The sequence below is a fragment of the Fukomys damarensis genome, unplaced genomic scaffold, assembly GCF_012274545.1.
Source record: "Fukomys damarensis isolate Sample0158 unplaced genomic scaffold, DMR_v1.0_HiC HiC_scaffold_38, whole genome shotgun sequence".
NCBI classification, from domain to species: domain Eukaryota; kingdom Metazoa; phylum Chordata; class Mammalia; order Rodentia; family Bathyergidae; genus Fukomys; species Fukomys damarensis.
The window spans coordinates 72,450,868-72,470,446 of record NW_022900950.1 but is presented as its reverse complement, the minus strand read 5'-3'; the positions used below and the strand labels follow the sequence as shown (position 1 = coordinate 72,470,446).

Here is a 19,579-nt window from a genome sequence, read left to right as displayed (position 1 = left end):
AAAAAAAAAAAAAAAAAGCAAACAGAAAAGGAAAATCACACAGAATGTATTCCTTAGCTCATAACAATTTGACCCGCCCACTGATTTTCAAAAGCTGCCAGAAGATGTAGTTAGACAGTAATTTCAAAAATAACATTGTATGCTGTTTTGTGGAATTTAGAACTTCGTGGGAAAAGAGGATACCATGGATCATGGATCAGGGCTAAAGCATCATTAACTTTTTAAAACATGGCATAGTTCTAGCTTTTGTGGTAAAAATTATCACTAACAGAAAGTTAAGTCGTTCAGATTGGCTTACATTGTTTGCTTCTTTCCTTAAAATTTTCCCCAAAGTTATGGACTTCTTAAGAAAAAACTGGCTTTATGACAAAATTTTTGTTTGTTTGTTTTAGGAATATTAGGTAAACTCTTTATCTGTGGTGGGTGTGCCCTCCAAAGCTTTAAATGTGGAATCAAATGGAACCAAGCTGCTAGTGCCCCTTTACCCCGCTGTTCAGTCTGTGTCTCCCCTTCTCCCTGAGCTGCAGGCAGACTTGAACCAGACTTAAGTCACCTCCAGAAGTACCCTGTTCTCCAGAGTCACAGGACACTGGGGACACGGCTGTGTGAAATCCCACGCTGAACCGCCAGATGTGCTGCTGGGCCCAAGGCCTCTGGCTGCGGGTGGTGGGCCTGGAACTCGGTGACTGGGCTCCTTCCCACCGGGCGCAGGCCTTGTTTCTCTTGGGCCTTGGGTCTCAGCCCATTCAGTAAGAGCTGCCTTCCTCCCTCACCACCCAGAACAGGCAGTTTGCACGAAGTGGCAGAGGACCCATGGACCACCAGCAGGAGCTACCACTTTGGAGGCTGGCTCGGTTGCTGCCAGCAGTGTGGGTCTCTGACACTGTCCCTGACCTGCCCGCACTTTCTCCAGAGTGGGTGACTGCTCGGGATAGCCACATGTTTGGGGTGAGGACGGCTGGTGCTAGGGACCTGCTTTCTGGGCACGTCTGCCCCTTTTGGATTGTATAGTTACAGTCGTACCACGAAACCAGTCCAAATCAAGGGCCTCGGGATGCCATCAGAAGCCTGCTCTAGTGTCCCCGATGAAGGTGCTTTGGAAGGGTGGAGGACCAATTCACACTAGTGTCCTTTGGGCTAAACATGGAATCCACTTGATCCTTGTGACTTGGCATGAATCAGAGCCACTATGGTCCTCTCTGTGGTGCAGCCTTTCGTGGTGTACAGTTTTGTTTGGACAGACACAGGATGCCTTTTTCTGTCTGCCTGTGGACATGTTTTGAAGCATCTCTCATTGGCTACTCCTCTGTGTCACCTTTGCCACCCTCTTCCCCTAATCTTTAGTCAGTATTGGAAGATTTACATGTGAGGGCTGAGGTTTCCATCTTCTGCCCTTTGAACCACAGAAAACTGTATGCTTTATGCATCAGGAAAATATGTAACTTAGTAAACAGGAATTTAAGAGAGGAACTGCTTTGCGATATCCTGGGTCCTTGGTCAGACTGTCTTCATCATAGGGGTTTCAGGGCCCCACAGAGGAAGACACGCAGGGGAAGCTTGCCTTGGAAATGTAAATTAAGCCATAGTGCCCACTTTTATATCATCCATCCCTAAACTCCCTAATGGGGGGCTCATGTTTTTAGTATTTGCAAAGTATCGGAGGCGTTTTAGAATGCACCTTTTGTCATCTTTAACCCTGAACTTTCAACTATTGCTTGATAATCCATAAGGATTCCTTGACGTTGAACAACCTGTGGTCCTCAAAATCAAACTGTTAGCGTATAGTTGGGATCTAATCTTAAAATAGGACTTTGGACAAATTCTCAAACTGTAAGTTTAAGGGTTAGGCATGACTGGAATTAGTGTGTTGTTGCTTAATCTGCATGAACTCAAACTGATTCATCACTTGTGTCTTTTCTGCAGGTGAGACCACCACTCCTCGGGCCATCCTAACGGGTCACGACTACGAGATCACGTGTGCTGCCATCTGTGCCGAGCTGGGCCTGGTGTTAAGTGGTTCCCAAGGTAAAACTGAGGCTTTCGAAAATGTAGACATTTCTTAGTGTCTTCTAAAACCGGTTACCAAAGATGAAGTTGCTTCCTTTTCTCTAAAACGTTAGCCTGCTGTAGTGGCTTAAATTTTATTGTAATTAAATTTAAATTTAAATTAGCTAAAAATTAAATACTGTTACATTCTTTATTGGCAGCAGTCATATCTCAAGTGCTCTATATTCACATAGGGCTGCTGGCTATGGTATTGGAGAGCACAGAGACAAAACATTTCCATTACTAAAGAAAATTACTCTTTCATAGCACTGCTGTAGAGTTTAAGGTGTTTTACAAATAACAGTCCATTAATTTTCTCACTTCCATGAGGCAGGAACAAGGCATGTCTTGTGTATTTATTTTTCTGTCCTCTGTCTGGACTGGGTTCCATCTCACACCTGGACAGAAACTCTTGACCCGTCTTTCAAATCCTAGGGCTGAGGCAGGGCCAGAAAGGCACTGAGGGCAGTGGAGAGGTGCTCCAGGTGGTGTTCAGTTCTCTGCAAATTCGGGCCAGAGCTACCAAGCGAGGGACACATTCACAGTCGGGATCTGGCCAGGAACAGAGCTGTTTCAGATTCATTGCTTCCACACTGGAACCCCGGCCATCTCCATCTGTTCTCTGAAATAAAACCAGGGCCATAATCTCATGTCTCCAGGCTTCTCTGGTGGGAAGCAAAGAGTCCGATTGTGTGAACAGTGTAGCTGGTCAGTGACATGGTAATATGGAGAACAAGAATTCTGTAACCATTGGACTTTTTCCTCCCCGTTCCCAGTACTTTCACATATCCTGAGTTAGTGTGAGTGCTTGGACTGTATGTGATTCAAAGGAGACGTGCATAATGAACTCTCATTCTCTGGCCATCCTTGCTTTGCACACTGTAGGGCTGTAAAAGTGACAGCACAAGCTCAGACCATGCCAGATGATCTCAATCAATGGGAAATTTTGATTACTCCACGGTCTCTAAGGAGTTTTGTTACAACACTGAAAAAGTTGGTATTATGTGTTTGTGTAAGAACATGAAAAACAGTAAATGTTTACTTAGTACACTATAATTTGAAACACTAAGAATTCAAGCATTTTGTTTCCTTGAGGAAAACTCAAGGCGGTTTGAGCTGTGCTCATCACCTAGTCTTCGCCTCCATCCAAAGGCTTAGCATCTTTTCTAGGACTTTGGGCGTGGTCCCATTCCTTTCTAAGTCTGGTCTAGCTTCCAAGCGCTTATCTTTTGTGCTTTTGGTGCCATGAAATGCCCACCAGAGTTCCTTTAATGTGGAGCTTTCTGGTACCGCTTCTTCAGAGACTCCACAGGGGCTTTACAACCACTTCCCTAGTAAACGTCACCACTCCGCTCAGTCCTGCTAGCTGTGTCTGGTGTCTCGGTGCTGTGCACAGCACAGTGGCCACTCTTTCTTATGTCGTTATATCCAGTTGAGGTTTCCCTTTCAGCTTTTCCACATTTCATTTCTCCATTCACATTTCATCTTTGTTGGCCAATACCCATTTCTCATGACCTGTTTTTGTAAAATGTCATACAAGTTTATCACCAGGAGACAAGGAAGCAACACAGCTACTGCATTTGCTGTCCAGGCACGAACTGAGCAACAGAACTGTGCTTACCAGTCAGCTGCACACTTGGAGAGGAGGGATGGGGCTGTCACACAACTCTGAGGGGATAGGCTGTGGACAGAGGAGCTAGCCATGGACTGTATTTTGTAATTGATGTGATAACTAAATGTTTAACTGTGCTGTTGGGGGACCCAGTGACATTGAGGAAGTGATTGAAAATTTATGCACACCGGAGCTGGGCACAAGCAGGGTGCCTGCCTGTATTAATATTGGAGAGCACTAGCAACGCATAAATCCCTGAATGGCCTAGAAGGACCTGAGAGCCGTATTTCCAAAGGCTGCTTCCAGGAGTCATGCAAGGAGCAGTAAAGGAGTCCATGTGGACACAAGTGAACTGGGGAGGAAAGCAGTCATGTACCCGTTACCCCACTAGCCTGACTTGTAATCTCTTGGAACTTAAGTCTGCACACAGTTTTTGGTACCTAGCCCTTTGCTATGCATGGAGCAGATACTCAGAGACAGAAATACTCTCAGTGCACAGCAGTCCCTGTCCTCATCTGGGCCCTGTGGGGTCCCTGGGAGTTGCAGTGGGGACACTGCTGCTTGCTTTGGGGACCACTTCATTGCCAAGGAAAAGTGGCAGAAGGCTCCCCGTGTGAATTATTTTTCAAGATGAGGGGTGACCAGGACTCCCTGGGGAGAGTGGTGAGCAGTGGAAGATGGTGCTGGCCTCAGGAGCTGCCTGCAGGCTCCTCCCACACTGGCCCATGAGGGAGCCAAGGCCAAGGCGTGCTGAGCTCCTGGAAACCATGCTAGGTTAGAAAATTGTCCTGTTCTGAGTTCATCCAGTTCGTTTTACCTCTTGGTATAATGAGTTCTGTGTAACTTCCGGTCTCTTGAAAAAGGAACCTGAATGTGTGTAACTTGGCTTCTTGCCTCTTCCTGTGGAAGGTGAGAGCTGGCAGACATGAGGACATGATATAAAATAACCTACATGCAAGATGGTAGTTTTAAAAAAGCTTTCCACCGGGCCAGGGATGTAGCTCGTGGCACCACGCCTGCCTCGCAAGTGCAAAGTCATGAGTTTGATCCCAGTACCAAAAACAAAAGGTTTTCACAAAGTAGGGTGGCGCCATGGTTCTGACTGGTCTGCCTTTAAGCCTCAGATCACAGCCAGGCTTGGTGGCACATTCTGTAACCCGGCTCCCTGGGAGGGTGAGGCAGGAGGATCACAAGTTTGAGCCCAGCCTGCACAACTTAAGAGGATGTAGTTCAGTGTGAAGGCCCTGGGTTCAAGCCCTGGTGCACCCTCACACACACACATACACACTGTAAAGACTCAGGTCACATCCATCTGTTTTATTTTTTTCCAGTGATGAAGACTGAACTGAGGGCCTAGCACATGCCAGGCAAGCGCTCTGCCACTGAGTCACACCGCATAATCGTTTCCCCACATAACCCGCTTCGCCCCTTGTTTCTCCCCTCTTCTCAGAAGGACCGTGCCTCATACATTCCATGAACGGGGACTTGCTGAGGACCTTGGAGGGTCCTGAAAACTGCCTGAAACCGAAACTCATCCAGGCTTCCAGAGAGGGCCACTGCGTCATCTTCTATGAGAACGGCCACTTCTGCACATTCAGCGTGAACGGCAAACTCCAGGCCAGTGTGGACACGGATGACAACATAAGGGTGAGTCTCTGGCGGGCTCTCCTGCTGCCTTGGTTTTGCCCTTGCTGAGTCCCAGCAAGAGCGGAGAGGGCTTCCTGAAGAGACCTGTCTGGAGGCGTCGAGGGCCTGAGGGCATTTGGATGCCCGCCCGCTCCTGACGCTTCTGAGCCCAGGCCCCAGGGGAGGCTGCTGCCCTGTGTGGGCAGGATCTTCTCTAGGGCCTGGAGCCGGCTGGGGCTTTGCTGGCAGTGCATTCTCCTTTTGTAATCTGAAGAGACGTTTACTACCCACTGTTGTTTTCTAGTATCAGAGCTAAACTAGCTTACGCTTACCATGGGCCGCTTTGCACAGTTAACAGGCAGGTGCGTGGTTAGCGGCTGAGGCTGACCGGACGCAGCCCCAGACAGCAAGACTCAGACAGGTCAGGTTGAGGCAGCTGGGCCTCAGACACACCGGTACCTAGGAAGCGGTCCCACCCAGACCTTCCCGGGGAGCCGCTTTGCAGGGTTGTGCCCGTCTCCCCAGGCCACAGGTGCTGTCTCCTCGCTGCCATTTCCCAGCAAGGGGGTGGAGGGTGTGAGACTGCACAGTCAGGGTACCCCGGATGTGTTGGGGTGAGAGAGGAAACGCTAGGGTCAGGAAGCGCCAAGGAACAAGAGCTCCAATCTGGGTCACCTGGTCACCGCCAAGCCCCAGCTCCTCTGTTCCATGCCTTCCCACCAGCCTCCGCGCACGGGCATATGCCAGACACACACTAGCTTTTATTTTTCCCTTCTTTCCCATAATACTTCACTTAAACCAAGTACTCATCAGAGGGTTTTCCTCTCTCTTTTCTTTACAGTCATAATGCTGATAATCTGTCACTTTGAGTTGTGATTATATTGTCAGCTACACTAATAAATCTGTAAAATAATCTGACGTCCCTGGCGGGCCCCAGGCGTTTCCATGGCATTTCCGTCAGGCCCGAGGCTGGGCCTGGAGGCCGGCAGGAGGCTCCCCTGTAATATCTCCCCCTGGACCCCGGGCTTACACATCCATCGCCTCTCCCCCACACTCCTGCACTTCATCATACTAACTTGCAAGTGGCAACTGTGTGATTAAGTCGAGTTGGCTTAAAATGAGCAACTGCCTGCCCCCGGCTCCAGAGCCCGCCGCCTTCACAGCTCAGCACCTGGGAAGCGAGGGCGGAAGCTGCTGGCTGGGAACCAGCTTCCCAGGGCAGGGATCTCCAGCTCTGCCCTGAGCCCGTGCAAAGAAAGGCGCGGAGCAAACCAGTCACCAGCCCAGACCAGAGATGGAGTTTCTCTGAAATACCAAGTGCCCTGCAGGCAGCCTGGGGAAGCTCTGTGCTGACCAAGGCATCCCACTTGTTTTTATCATACAAGCAGATTGTTCAGTGGCATTTTGGCTATGCACATCACAGTGCATCAGCGAGACAAGGGTTAGATGTCTTAATGAATGACTTACAGTAGGCAGCCTGTCCGGGGCAGTGGAGTTATTTTGTCATAATGAAAGGATAACCGCCGTTCCACCCACAGGGACTCGTTTCTTTCCTTTTCCTGGGGCTGCTTTAGGATGGGGTTGTCCCCAACAGACTGCACTGGCCTGCAGGTACCTCCTAAAAACCCCGGCCACTCTCCTCGGAGATCAGCACAGCTCTGAGGCACTCTTAGAACCTCCAGCCTGCGCCTGACAGCCCCCTGCAGGGAGACACCACCTGGGCTGTCAGCCACAGGAAGCCCACGGGATCTCTCGAGAGGCTACAAAACAGTTTCTCACTTTGGGAGGTACCTGGTGCATTAGGTAGATGTTTTGAATATAGTCCTAAATGTCCAGGTTTTCATTCCAGACAGAAGATGAGAGATTTTTTACTAGAACAAAGACTTAAAAATTAATGGTTTTCATTTGTTTTAATATAGCAGTTACCCAGTAAAAAGCCTCAACTATAAAATTTGAGTGAACCACAACCATGAGGTTAATGGATTTTCATCGGCTGAATTTTACAATTGTAACAGATAATTATTGTCTAGTCTTCTTTGCACTTTGCAGATATCTCCAGAGCTTGCTGTAAGACGAATGGCACAAAGATACTGATTTTTACTCATATTAAAAAATAAGACATAGAGAATACATCTTAGTCATCTCCCACACATGGGTTCTTAGATGCATCTGTGTACCTGAGAGCCTGCTAAGGTTGCCATTTCTGTGAACCAATGGGTATGAAACAGTACCTACTTTTCTATAATTTTGGGATACAGTTATACTAAAACTCAAGTATAGAACAGAACAAACAGAATTTTGAGAAATAAGAGCTGGTTCTTTGTGGCTGGCAGTACGGCCTGTATTCCCATGGCCACCATGAGCAGGCGGACAGGCGGCAGGCCCCAGTGTTTGCAGGCTTTGTCCCCTAGGGGAGGGGACTGGCATAGGGTCGGTCGGTACAGGGGCTGGTGGCTGCCGAGGTAGCACAGGGCCTGCATGTCAGGAGTGTGCACACTTCTCTGGCAGGTACAGGTGGGGCGGACATAATTAGGCTTTGCGGACTCTGTGCTTTCTGTGTTTAACGTGCAGGTGGCCACACGTGTGTGGCTGGCTCCTGATACCTTATCTATGGGCATTCCAATTTGGAACCTGTAACATTAATGTATCATGAGAATGACTTTCCCCCAACCATTAAAAAATGTAAAACCAGGCAGAAAAAATAGGAAACAGCAGTGGTCTGCATTAGAACCACAGGCTTTCATATGAGAGTGCCTATTTTACAGGATCAAAGAACAAATTCCAGGTCTGCACTGGCTGCTCCAAACGGCAGGGGGCGACCAGGACACTGCCTGGCGCTGTGGGGCAGAGCGGGGCTGACCTTCAGGGCAAAGGCAGCTGGATGCGGGCTGTCCCCAGGCCGGAAGCTGTGCTCAGAGCCCAGCAGGCTGAGGGAAGGTGCCGACGCCTCCAGGCAGGCCCCATCCACGACACAGGTTGTTCGGCTTGCATGGCTCCTTCATGCCCACAAAGAAATGGAAAAGAAGAAAATGAAGACCCCAGGCATTGCCTGACCCTGTCTATTGGTTTTTGACAAATGGCAGGTCTTCTGCAACCCCATTTCCTAAGGACATGAAGAGAAGCCTGGCAGTGGCCGGGCACCCGGAGGGATTAACCCACCACTAATGAAGCCTCACTGTGTCTCGCAGGCCCTGCAGCTGAGTCGGGACGGGCAGTACCTGCTCACAGGAGGAGACAGCGGCGTGGTGCGGGTCTGGCAGGTGTCCGACCTCAAGCAGCTCTTTGCCTACCCTGGCTGCGACGCAGGCATCCGGGCCATGGCGCTGTCCTACGACCAGAGGTAAGACTGGAGCTGAGGTCCGAGCAGTAGTCAGACAGGGAGGGCTCCTCCCACGGGCCGAGGCTGGTGCAGCGCCAGCTCCTGCATCCCGACAGCCAGTGAGTTTTTGGCTCTCCAAGAAATAGGCTTTACTTAAGGAGGAAAGGCCTCGGTCACACTGTCAGGAAGCCTCCTCTTTAAACCATCTTTCTTCATAAATATCTTAGTGACTTTTCTCTCGTTGCTGAGACAAAATAGCCAACACCCAAAGTTAAAGAGGAAAAGTTTATTTAGCTCAACGTGTAGAGGTTTCTGTCCATAATCAGCGGGCTCCAAAGGAGGGCAGCATGGCAGAGGGGCACTGCACAGGAGAAGGGTTCACGGCAGGCAAACACAGCAGAAGCAACAGGGGACCTTAACCGTGTCTCTCTGCCCCTTTTCCTTATCTGGACTACTTAGGCGTGCGGCACTCCCTGCCCTCATCCTAGTGCCTTGGAGCCTGTCGCTGTGCCATGAGCCAGCCACACAGCGTCACACAGTCTGGGTCCAGCCACTCCTGAGAAAGCGCCGCGTTCTTACTCCTCTCTGGCACTTGGGTTGTTTCTACCTTTGGATGTCACGTACAGTTTGCTTTCAGCGTGGGCTAACATCCACATTCCGGTCCCTCGCTACAGTTTTGGGGTATGTTTCCAGAGCGGAATCGCTGGGTCCCATGGCCGTCCTGAGGGACTCCCAAACTCTGCCGCGGCGCGGAGGCACTACTTCTCACTCCCCACAGCAGTGCCTGGCTCCCGTCTCCCCACGCGCTCATGACACTCATCAGGTTCAGGTCTACGCGGTGGCTGCCCTTGTGGAGATGACGCCATCTCCCATTATGGGTTGATCTAGACTTTCCTAACGATTAGTAATGACTGGCTTTTCATTCTCCTCAGTGTTCTTTAACACACAGACAATTTTAATGAAACCTAATTTTTCTTTTGTTAGTTATGCTTTTTGTGTCTTATCTAAGATATCACTGCATGATCCAAGGTCTTGAAGCTTTTCTTCTGTGTTCTAAGAGTTTTGCAGCGCATCGTGGTAGTAAGTTTTCCATGTAGAAGCCCACTTTTCCTAGCACTACTTGTTGAAGACCGCCTTCCTCTACTGAATGGTCTTGGCACCCTGTAGGAAACTGACTGTGCACTTGTGAGCTTTTAAACTCTCTCTTCTCTTGCCTGTCTTTCTGCCAGTATGGCACTGATTTGACTACTGCAGCTTTGGAGTAAGTTCTACAGTCAGAAAATGTGAGGCCGCCCACTGTTTTCTTTTCCAAGATCATTTTGGATATTTGGGATCCCTATATAAAACTTAGGACGGGTTTTTCTGGTTCAGGGGGAAAAGTAATTGGGATAGGAATCACAGGGAATCTACAGACCTTTGGGTTAATACTGCAGTATCTTGACAGTACCGTCTTCAAATCCATGAACATGTGATGTGTTTCCTTTTACTTGTCTTAAACTTAGCAGTGCTGCATAGTTTTCAGTATACAAGTTGTTTCTTTTTTGGTTAAACTTATTCCTTATTGCCTTTCTGATGCTTTCATAAGTGGAATTGTTCATTTCCCTTTTGGATTGTTAGTGTATTGAAATGCTATTTTATGTTGGTTGTATATCTTCAAATTTCCTGACTGCATTTATTAACTCTGTATTTGTGTAATCGGATTTCCTACTTACAAGGTGATCTGTGACCGTTTTCTTTCTTTCCAATTTAGATACTTTTATCTCTTTCTGATGGAATTTTCTGTGTAGGACCTTCATGTATTGTGTTGAATAAAAGTGGTGAAAGTAAGCATCATTTTTTTTTCCTGATCACAGAGGAAATATTTGAGTCACCATTGTGATATCAACTGTAGGCTTTTTCATAAATGCTCTTTTTTTCACTTGAAGTATTTTACTTCTAGCCCTAGTCTGTAGTGTTTTTTAAAATAATGAAAAGATTTCAGATGCCTTTTATCAATTGAAATATGGGGGTTTTTGCTATCCTTTAAATGTAGTATATGTTTTTTGTTTTGTTTTGTTTTTGCATCTTGAATCCTCCTTAAATTCGGAGGGGACTCACTCGGTCATGGTGTATAACCCTTTTACCATAAGGGATATTGGTTTGTAATGGATAGTGTGGTGTCTCTTTCATTCTTTGGTACCAGGGAAGTTCTGGACTCACACAGTGAGTTAGGAAGTGTTCTCTCCTATTCATTTTTGGAAAAGTCTGAAAAGGATTGGTGTTAATCCTCCTCCAATGAAGCCAGATAGCTCAGAGCTTTTCTTTAATGGGAGGTTTATTACTGATTCACTAGCTATATATCTGTTCAGATTTTCTGTTTGGTACATTGTTTCTAAGAACTTATCTGTTTCATCTTGGCTGTCCAATTTGCTGTTATGTAGTTGTTCCTAATAGTTTCTGTATTTTATTATTTCCCTCACTTTCCTTTCTGAAGTTCTTTTATTCCCTAGTGTAGCTAAAATTTCTCAAAGAACCAATTTTAGTTTTATCTGTTCCAGTTGTTGCCCTCTTTCTGCTATGTTTGGATTTAGTTTGCTCTTTTTGTAGTTCCTTATGGTATGAAGTTAGGTTATTGATTCAAGATTTTCTCCTTAAGTGTATGGGTTTACAGCCAAAGATTTCTATTTTAGTAGTGCTTTAGCTGCATCCTGTCATTTTTGGCATGCTGTGTTTTCATTTATCTCAGGGTATTTTGTAATTCTCTTCATGATTTTTCATTCAATATGATAGTTAATCTTGTCAGCTTGGTTTGAGGGATGCCTAGGAGCTCAGTGAAGCACACGCCGGGGTGTGTCTGGGTGGTTCATGCCTTAGGGATGTCTTAGTTACGTTCTTCCTTGTTGAGACAGAATACTTGACGCCTACGATTGGAGGAGAGGTGGCTCTGACTGGTAGTTCATGGAGGTTTTGGTTCACAGTTGACGGGCTCCAAGGCAGGGTGGCATGGCAGAGGGGCCTGAAGAGGAGAATCCGACTGTGGCAGGCAGAAGGCAGCGAGCAAGCAAGCAGTACATGACCAGGGATGACCCTCTTTCTGTCCCTTCCATTGCATCCAGGCTACCTGCCCTGAGGGTGAGCAGCACTCACACCCACCCTGAATCCCACCAGAACTCTCATTCCATAATCACACACCCTTAATCCCAGCATCACAGCTGTAGATCCAGCCCCACTGAACACAGGCCGTGGAGGGACGGCCGGACGCAGACACAGCAGGGACCGTACCTGCTCCCGGGCCGTCCGCCGTGATGTTCCTTCCCTTCATCCAGCTGACCATGGAGTGAAACCTGAAGCTGACACTCAAGTACTTTGTTCATAGCGAAAGCGAGCTAAAACATTCCATTTCTGCAGATATGTGAGCTTTCCAGTTTTCCTGTTACTGATTTTAGTTTTAGTATTACGATCAGAAGAGTTTTGTATGAGTTCAGTCATGCTGAATCATGAAGACTCGTTTTGAGGCCTAATACATGCTTTACCCTAGAGTGGTTCATGCACGCCGGAGACAACTGTGTACTTTGCTGCTGTGGGTGGGTGTTCTAGATGTGCGTCAGGTGCAGCCAGCTTCCCAGGCTCCTGTCCTCGTTCCCTTCTCTGCTGTCTTCCACCCATTCCTGACGGCTGCCGTCCTGCCTGTCAGTGTGACACTCTCCTCCCTTCAGTCCTCAGTATTTGCCCCACATATAATGGGACGCACGTTTAATGTGCATGTGTAATTCATGTTTCTCAAATGAGTCAAACTCAGGACCTTGCAATTTTGAGGCAGGTGGGGAAACAATGAGCTAAATCCCCAGCCCTCAAGGATGTTTTTGCCCATTTCTACTAATCTCTGCCTTTAGATCAAACTTCATTCTCTGCATATACAGTAATAGTTAATAGGGAAAGACTTACTTTTGCTATTTCCATATGCCTTAGTTTTGCTTCTGTTTTCCTGGTTACCACCTTTTGTGTTGACTTTTCATAGTGACACGCGTAGCTCTCAGTTTTGCTGTGAGGCACTAGGAAGGGACTGGCTGGAACTTCCTAAGACCTGGTCCTGACCAAACAATTGAGAAAAGGACCTTAGAACAGCTGCGAGAAAGACCAGTACACAGTGGAGCACGTTTGTGACCCCAGCACTCGGAGGCTGAGGCAGGAGGATCGTAAGCTGCAGCCCAACCTGGAAAATTGGTGACTTGGCGAGACCCTGTCTCAGAATCAAAGTTCTGGGGGTATAGCTAGGTGCAAAGGCCCCGAGTTCAATCACACATACCACCACCTCTACAAACAAAACAAACAGTGGCCCCTCAGCCACTCAGCACGCGGCTGTCCCCGTCCCCGCACCCTCTCTGAGCAGCAGCTCCCGTCTTAGGGACCCGTGTTACGAGGACCAGGCCCCAGCCCAAGGGATGGCTAGCGCTCCTCCTGTGCTCTCTGTACCAGCCATGGACGTGTGCTGCGTCCTCAGCAGCAGTCCAGGTCCCCTCAGAAGTGAGGCGGTCCGGTAGGCTCTGGGGACTCTGGCTGCAGGACCAGAAAGCCACGCTGGGTCCGGGGCAGTGTCGGAGGCAGCCTGTACCTCCCTGGGCCCGGGCCGGCCGCACTGCTCCCAAAGGGCAGCTCCTGGGCCGTGGGTAGGCGGCCCTTCCTTAGGGATCCAGGCGTGTAAACCTCTCCCTCTGGCCTCTCCCAGGTGCATCATTTCTGGCATGGCTTCGGGAAGCATTGTCCTGTTCTACAACGACTTCAACCGGTGGCATCATGAATACCAAACCCGCTACTGAGGGTGACGGCTGTGCCTTGGCCCTGCCCCGGGCTGAGCAGGGCAAGGACCCCAGCGGAAATAGCCACTGCCCCTGAATGTAACTTAAAATTGCTTGACTGAGCAAAATATTTTTAAAATTTCACTGCTATTTTTGTAGACTTTGCTTGATTTTGGGGGGAGGGGGACAGCAAAGCAAACTGGTTGCTGGGTTCTGTAGTTTAAAGAAAAATCTATATTTTTAGTCATAATGAGAACTCTATTTTCACCAGTTATGGAAACCATACGGTGGAGCAGATAAGCCCACTATTCTAGCTATATTCTGAAAACCACATTTCCCACATATCTGTAATCTTGAGAAACATAGTGGGGAAAGGAGTTCTAATACTGGGACGGGGACTTTTATGCTGTACTTTCAGTTCTGTATTTTTCCAAACAATTGTGTTTCTTTACTGCTCAAATTTCTGGGATTTAAATAGTAATGTTTAAATTATAGCAAATGTAAATTAAAATATCTCAGTTAATTATTTCTATATTCTTCTTCAAGCATGTCTTAGACCTAGAAAATTATGTTGTGGGGGAGGTTATTTTATTGCGTGGTAAATGTAAAGGCTCTAAGTTACAGTAAGTGTGAACTATTTACCATTTTCCTGATCTGTCGTCCTCATAGCACAAGATGAAATGCTGGAAATGCTCTTGGGCTTGAAGCTTTTGTTCTCTCTGAAAGCCCACGCAGGTCACCTGGCCCTGGGGTGGCAGAGTCCTCCCAGGCCCTGGGTTCGAGAGCAGAGGCCACCAGGTGCTGCCAGCAACACCCCTTTCCTTCCCCTGTGCTAAACCATCTCCACCTTCCTTCTGATTAGTGATTTGTACTGAGAAGCAATGCTATTTTGGTGTTGTATAATTCTACTTTTCTAGTAGATTGCTGTATGGAGATCTGTGAAAAATATTTGAGAAAAGGTCTGTATTACATAAATAAACTCTTTGTATGTTGTGAACTGTGATGTTTCCATACATCTTGCCTGCGTGGCTTCCCCCACCCCTTTTTCCTACACATTTAGATATTTTCTAAAAACCAACATTACACTGAATGATTCATTTTGGGAAAAAAAAAATGGAATTTGTAACTGAATCGTTGGAAATATCTCTTTCGCCTCTAGCTTTTAAACATAGATAACACACAAAGAATACCCCAAACTGGTTCAGCAGAAAGAGATTCTACAGATAACACGAAGTCTTTCTCACTTACTGAGATGTCCATAGACGAGCAAGGTCTGAATCTTACAAATGACCAAAGGGCTCTATACTGTATACCAGCCAGCTAAGATCCATCATGATTTTATAAACCACTAAGAAAATAATACAAAGAATCAATGAATCAAAGAGTTGGTTCTTTGGAAGTTTAAATTGACAAACCCTTAGCCAAACTTATCAAAAAAATGAAAGACTCAAATCCATGCAATTAGGAATGAAAAAGGTGAAATCACAACAAATCCTGCGGAAATTCAGAAAATCATCAATACCCATTTTGAGAACCTGTATCTAAGATAGAAAATACAGAAGGGACAGATCCCTAGATACATATGAATTATCAAAACTGAATCAAGAAGATAACAGAAATTCTAAATCGATACCAGTGAATGAAATGGAAAATGTAATTAAAAACTTACCAACAAAGAAAAGCCCCAGGGGGCTTGGGATGTAGCTCAGTGGCATAACTCCTGCCTGGCAAGTGCAAGGTTCATAGCTCAATCCCGGGTACTGGGGCAGTGGGGTTGGAGCGGGGGATCCCAGGCCCTGATGGCTTCACTGCTGAATTCTACAAGAAATTTGGAGAAGACCTGATGCCCCTACTTCTCAAACTCTTAATGCAATTGAAAAGGATGCAATTCTCCCAGATTCATTTCTGGAAGCAAGCATTACCCCAGATACCTAAACTAGAGAAAGATCCACCACACCAGGATGGGAGGCGCATGCCCGTGCCTGGCTTGCTGTCAAACCACACTGATGTCACTGATGTGGCCCTCACTGCTATGACCAGAATAAGGCCCAGCAGGGCCTCCTCTCCAGCACAGGGAGGGCGGTGTAGCCACAGGCAGCGGTCTCTGTCTCCAGGAAGAGACCGCTACGAGCATCCCTGGGACTTCTAGGATTGAAATGAATTTTTTTGCCTCAAATGCAGGAATATTTTTCCTTGCCAAAACTGAGATTGTGAGAGAGCTGGGCAGGACAGTTATTTCATGATACCTGCAGGAAGCAGCTTTGGACTTGGGTAACTTGAAAGGCGTTTTCCAGGCCTGGCTTCAACCTGAGCCCTGACAGGTGCTCGCCCAAGGCTGGCAAATTGGGGGTCGCTCTGCCAGTCCGAGTGTCCTGCCCGCTGCAGCCCTGCACTACAGCTCTGCCCTCAGGGAGGGGCCGAGAGCAGCCTCCCCAGAAGCTGCAGCTCTGCCTCTGCCACGGGACTCAGTTCAGCACCTGTTCCTGCAGCTTCTCGGCCACTGGGCTCCTCCCAACTGATGTGCTTCCGCCCACCCGAGGGCGCATCCTGGACGGGGGATCCAGGCCAGAAGCCCCGAGCTTCCTTCCTCACCAGATGGGCGTCTGTTCCCAGCTCACAGAGCCATGCGGCTCAGGGGAGACAGGAAGAAAAAGCCCGTCCACTGTCAGCTGGGACCCGGGCACTTCCAACAGCCCTACCAAGCAGCGGATTCCACACTGAGCGCCTTCATTAGTCTCACCTCACCGTGGCACCCAAGGCCATTCCTACCTGCTCAGCCCAGCAACTATCGGGAAATGAAGCCCGCACACTCCCAGTACAGCCCGACACAGCAGTGCGCCTCCAGTCTCCTCTAGCAAGCATGTTCCAGTTCTCTCCTTGGCCGCCAGGGCTTCACACCCTCTCTGCACTCAGCCTGTCCCTTTCGGGGCACTGTTGCCAAGGCCCCCCAGTCAGAGCTGCACCCTGGCAGGGCTGTGCCGGCCGCACTCAGCCAGTGCTGCCCAGGGGTCTCGGGAACCAGGCCGAGACCAACTGAGGCAGAGTCGGGCGCTGCAAACCGTGAGCCGCACCCCCGCAGTGAGTCCAGAACCAGGACTCGGCTCTGGTTCACACCACAGGTCAGAGATGGCAGCCGAGATCACTGCCGATGCCTCCAGGACGAGGACAGGACGGCCGGGGTGGTGTGCAGAGCTGCACGGCCGTGCAGCAGCCACACGCACCTGTGGATTTAAGCCCTTGAAATGGTTCCGGTACAGACAGAACTGCTATAAATACAACCCAGATTTCAAAGATGTCGTGCAAGGGGCGGTAAAATATCACAGTCATTTTTTGATGCTGATCACATGTTGAGATAGTTTGGATACATTTGGACATATTAAATAAAGAACTCTATACAAATGAACTTTACCCGCTCCCCTAAAAAAATTAAATTCAGTACTCAACAGGAGTGATGAATATGTGGCTTTGCACTTTCCACGGGACAGCAAACTACTTTAGAGCTTACTCCAAGACAGGACTAACCCATGTCTTCTCTCAGTAAACGTAACGTCCTGAACTGTCCCATCTCGTTTGTTTCACCGACTTGGCCACAGCAACAGCCAAACGCATTCAAGGCACAGCCTCCACATCTCCGTCCCAGCCACCTTCCTGAAAAAGGAAAGCCCAGGGCTTAAGGGAGGACGTGTCACCCCTTTCCTCTATCCACCAACGCTGTTTCTGTAGACTCTGACCACACATGGACAATGACAGCCCCTCGCTCTGCACCAGCTGGATAGCACTTGCATTCTGAGACAGCATTAGAGCTTTAAGGAACATGTGCTCAACAAGTGGGCAGGGTCACTATGTAGACACCATGGACCCTGATGACAGACGGCGTCTACATCCCCGGAATGCGGGCTCTGGAGCCGGGGAGCCCTCACCTGCTCCATGGCTCCAACTCTCCTGTGACTCTGGGTCCCCTCCGTCAGCCCCGTGGGCCTCCCCAGGCTTCCGAGGGAGCGTACCTACACGAGCAGGCCTGCGTCCTGTGTGTCAACCTCCACAGGCTGCAGCGATGCCAGGCCAGGCGCCTCCCTCTGCACCTCAGGCTGGCGCTGCCAGGCGACACCTGCTTCCCAGCTGTGCACCTCGGAGCTCCAGGGAGGGCCGGTGTCAGGCTCCGACAGGCGGCCGGGGACTTGTCCCCTCCCCATGTCACTAGTCTTCACAAAGTATGACAAACAGTGAATTTTTAAAAAGGTATTCCAATAAATGGGCAAACCCCACTCAAATTACCACCCTTGCTTTGAACATGCTTATCGCATCATTCCTGCCACTTGTTTTCCAACTGCTGTATCACTGGCTTCGTTTTTAGCTCTTCTCTTACTGGTGCACGTGTACACAAGGATCACAATCCTCTCCTCGTGGGGAGCTGGCGTATCACACACCTTCATTCCTTTTCCTCCCCTCTCTCCTCCACTCCATCTGTTGACCCCTTTCCCATTTGAGAAAGAGCTGGCTCCCTACTTTTGATCTACCTTTTCTTTTGCTTTCTATTGTGGGTTTCTCATGCAGTATTGAAGCTCATTTGTCAGATTTACTTCACTTAACATGATGGCCTCAAGCTGCATCCAGTTTCCTGCAGTGACTCAAGTCTGTCCTGTGGCCACTGTGGAGGTCGTCTTTCTTGTCCAGTTGCACTGTATTGGCTGCTACAAGGACCATTTACCTTTCATGGTCATCTTGACTTTGGAGAAAAGCTGGAAGCCGCACAGTGCCCAATCGGGTGAATAGGTGGATGAGGATACACTGAAGGTTTTCACAAGCCTCCTTCGCCATTCATCAGATGACACGCAGCAGCAGCAGCATTCACCACATTTTTTTATCATACCTCATACAGACGCTTAAGGAAGAATTCCACAACTGCCTCAGAAAGTGACAAGTATGTGCGTTCAAAGCGAGGCAGTCTTTTGAGAGAGATTAAGGCCAGTGTGTCTTTTACTGCAACACTTGAGACAGGGTCTCATTATGTAGTGCAGGCCGGCCTTGAACTCACAGCAATCAGCACCCAGCTTGCAATGAAGTTAAAAAATGCCAGTACCATACATTTGATCCCCCCACCCCCCGTGCATCAGCCCTGTCTTTCTAGGAAAGAAAACATTCCCACAGAAAACTTCAAGAGAGCTTGTTCTCACCAGTCAGGGCAGTCGCAGGCAGAATGTACCAGGCCTGGACCTCACAGTTTTGCAGCTGGCCCGCCCCCGCAGCTCGTCTCTGCCACAGCTGTGGACCCGGGAAGCCCCCCACATAGGACTGGCATGTGGACAACCCGGGCAGCGCCAGCCCAGTGCTCTCCCTCCATCAGCAGCCAGACCGCGTGGTTTGAAGCACTGGCAGTGTGAACAGATGCCAGGCAGTGGCCAGGCCGGCGCATCCCAGACATGGGCAAAGGGACAGCACCGAGGGCAGTGCGGAGTGAGCACAGAGACACCGCCTCCTGAGGGAGGTGACAGACAGGACGGCCACCCTGACTCCCATCTCCCGTGACGTCTGAGCCATGAGCCAGTGGCCTTGACTCCGGAGCAGCTGTCACAGGGGTTCCCATGCCCCTGTGTGACCACAGACTCGAGCTGAGCCACATCTGCCTCCGCCGGTTCCTCCTGAGCCCCGTCCTTTCCCTGCTGGCCTCAGCCTGGAGGTGTGCTTTGGTCACCCCACGCTCTCTGCAAAGCAACCACACAGAATCCTCTGCCCACCCCCGGTGGCTTTCTTCTGAAGAGGGAAGGGTTTATTGCAGGTTGGGGACACTTGCAGAAGGCGAGATCTAACAATGAGAATGAACTACACGCAGGGCCCACCTGTTTAGAAGACGGGCAGGTAGAACAAATACGTGATCACGTACAGTTATTAAAAAGAGTCGGGTGGTGGAAATACGGAACAACTGCCAGCAGCCTTCCAGGAGGTGAACAGCAGGGTGTCCGGGAGCACCTTCTGCCTCGGGCCCGCCCGGCTCCTGAGGAAAAGCAGGTGCGAAGCTGAGGCGACTCGGGGCGCGGAGACCCCAGTGCGCACCTCGGTGGCGATTCCTGGGAAGCAGCACCCTGGGGTCCATGCACAGTTTCCACTCCGCTGGCCTCGGCCGAGAGGACGGCGACACCGCATGGGTCCGTGTGCTCTGAGCGGGCGCAGCGGGCAGGTGGGGAGCCCGGCTCGAGGCTCAGT

At 49.2% G+C, this 19,579-nt stretch overlaps 1 protein-coding gene across 3 annotated transcripts in view; it reads left to right on the top strand.

Annotated features, from left to right (window-relative positions):
• Lrba (LPS responsive beige-like anchor protein) overlaps nt 1-14,485 on the top strand; it is a 452,811-nt gene extending 438,326 nt beyond the window's left edge. For all 3 annotated transcript variants that reach the window (XM_033760036.1, XM_010632727.3, XM_010632728.3), the window contains 4 exons: nt 1,924-2,025; nt 5,109-5,305; nt 8,473-8,624; nt 13,309-14,485. In XM_033760036.1, coding sequence (XP_033615927.1) covers nt 1,924-2,025; nt 5,109-5,305; nt 8,473-8,624; nt 13,309-13,399 — 542 coding nt within the window. In that variant the 3' untranslated portion in view covers nt 13,400-14,485. The remainder of the gene's footprint in view (nt 1-1,923; nt 2,026-5,108; nt 5,306-8,472; nt 8,625-13,308) is intronic.
• The last annotated feature ends 5,094 nt before the right edge of the window (nt 14,486-19,579 follow it).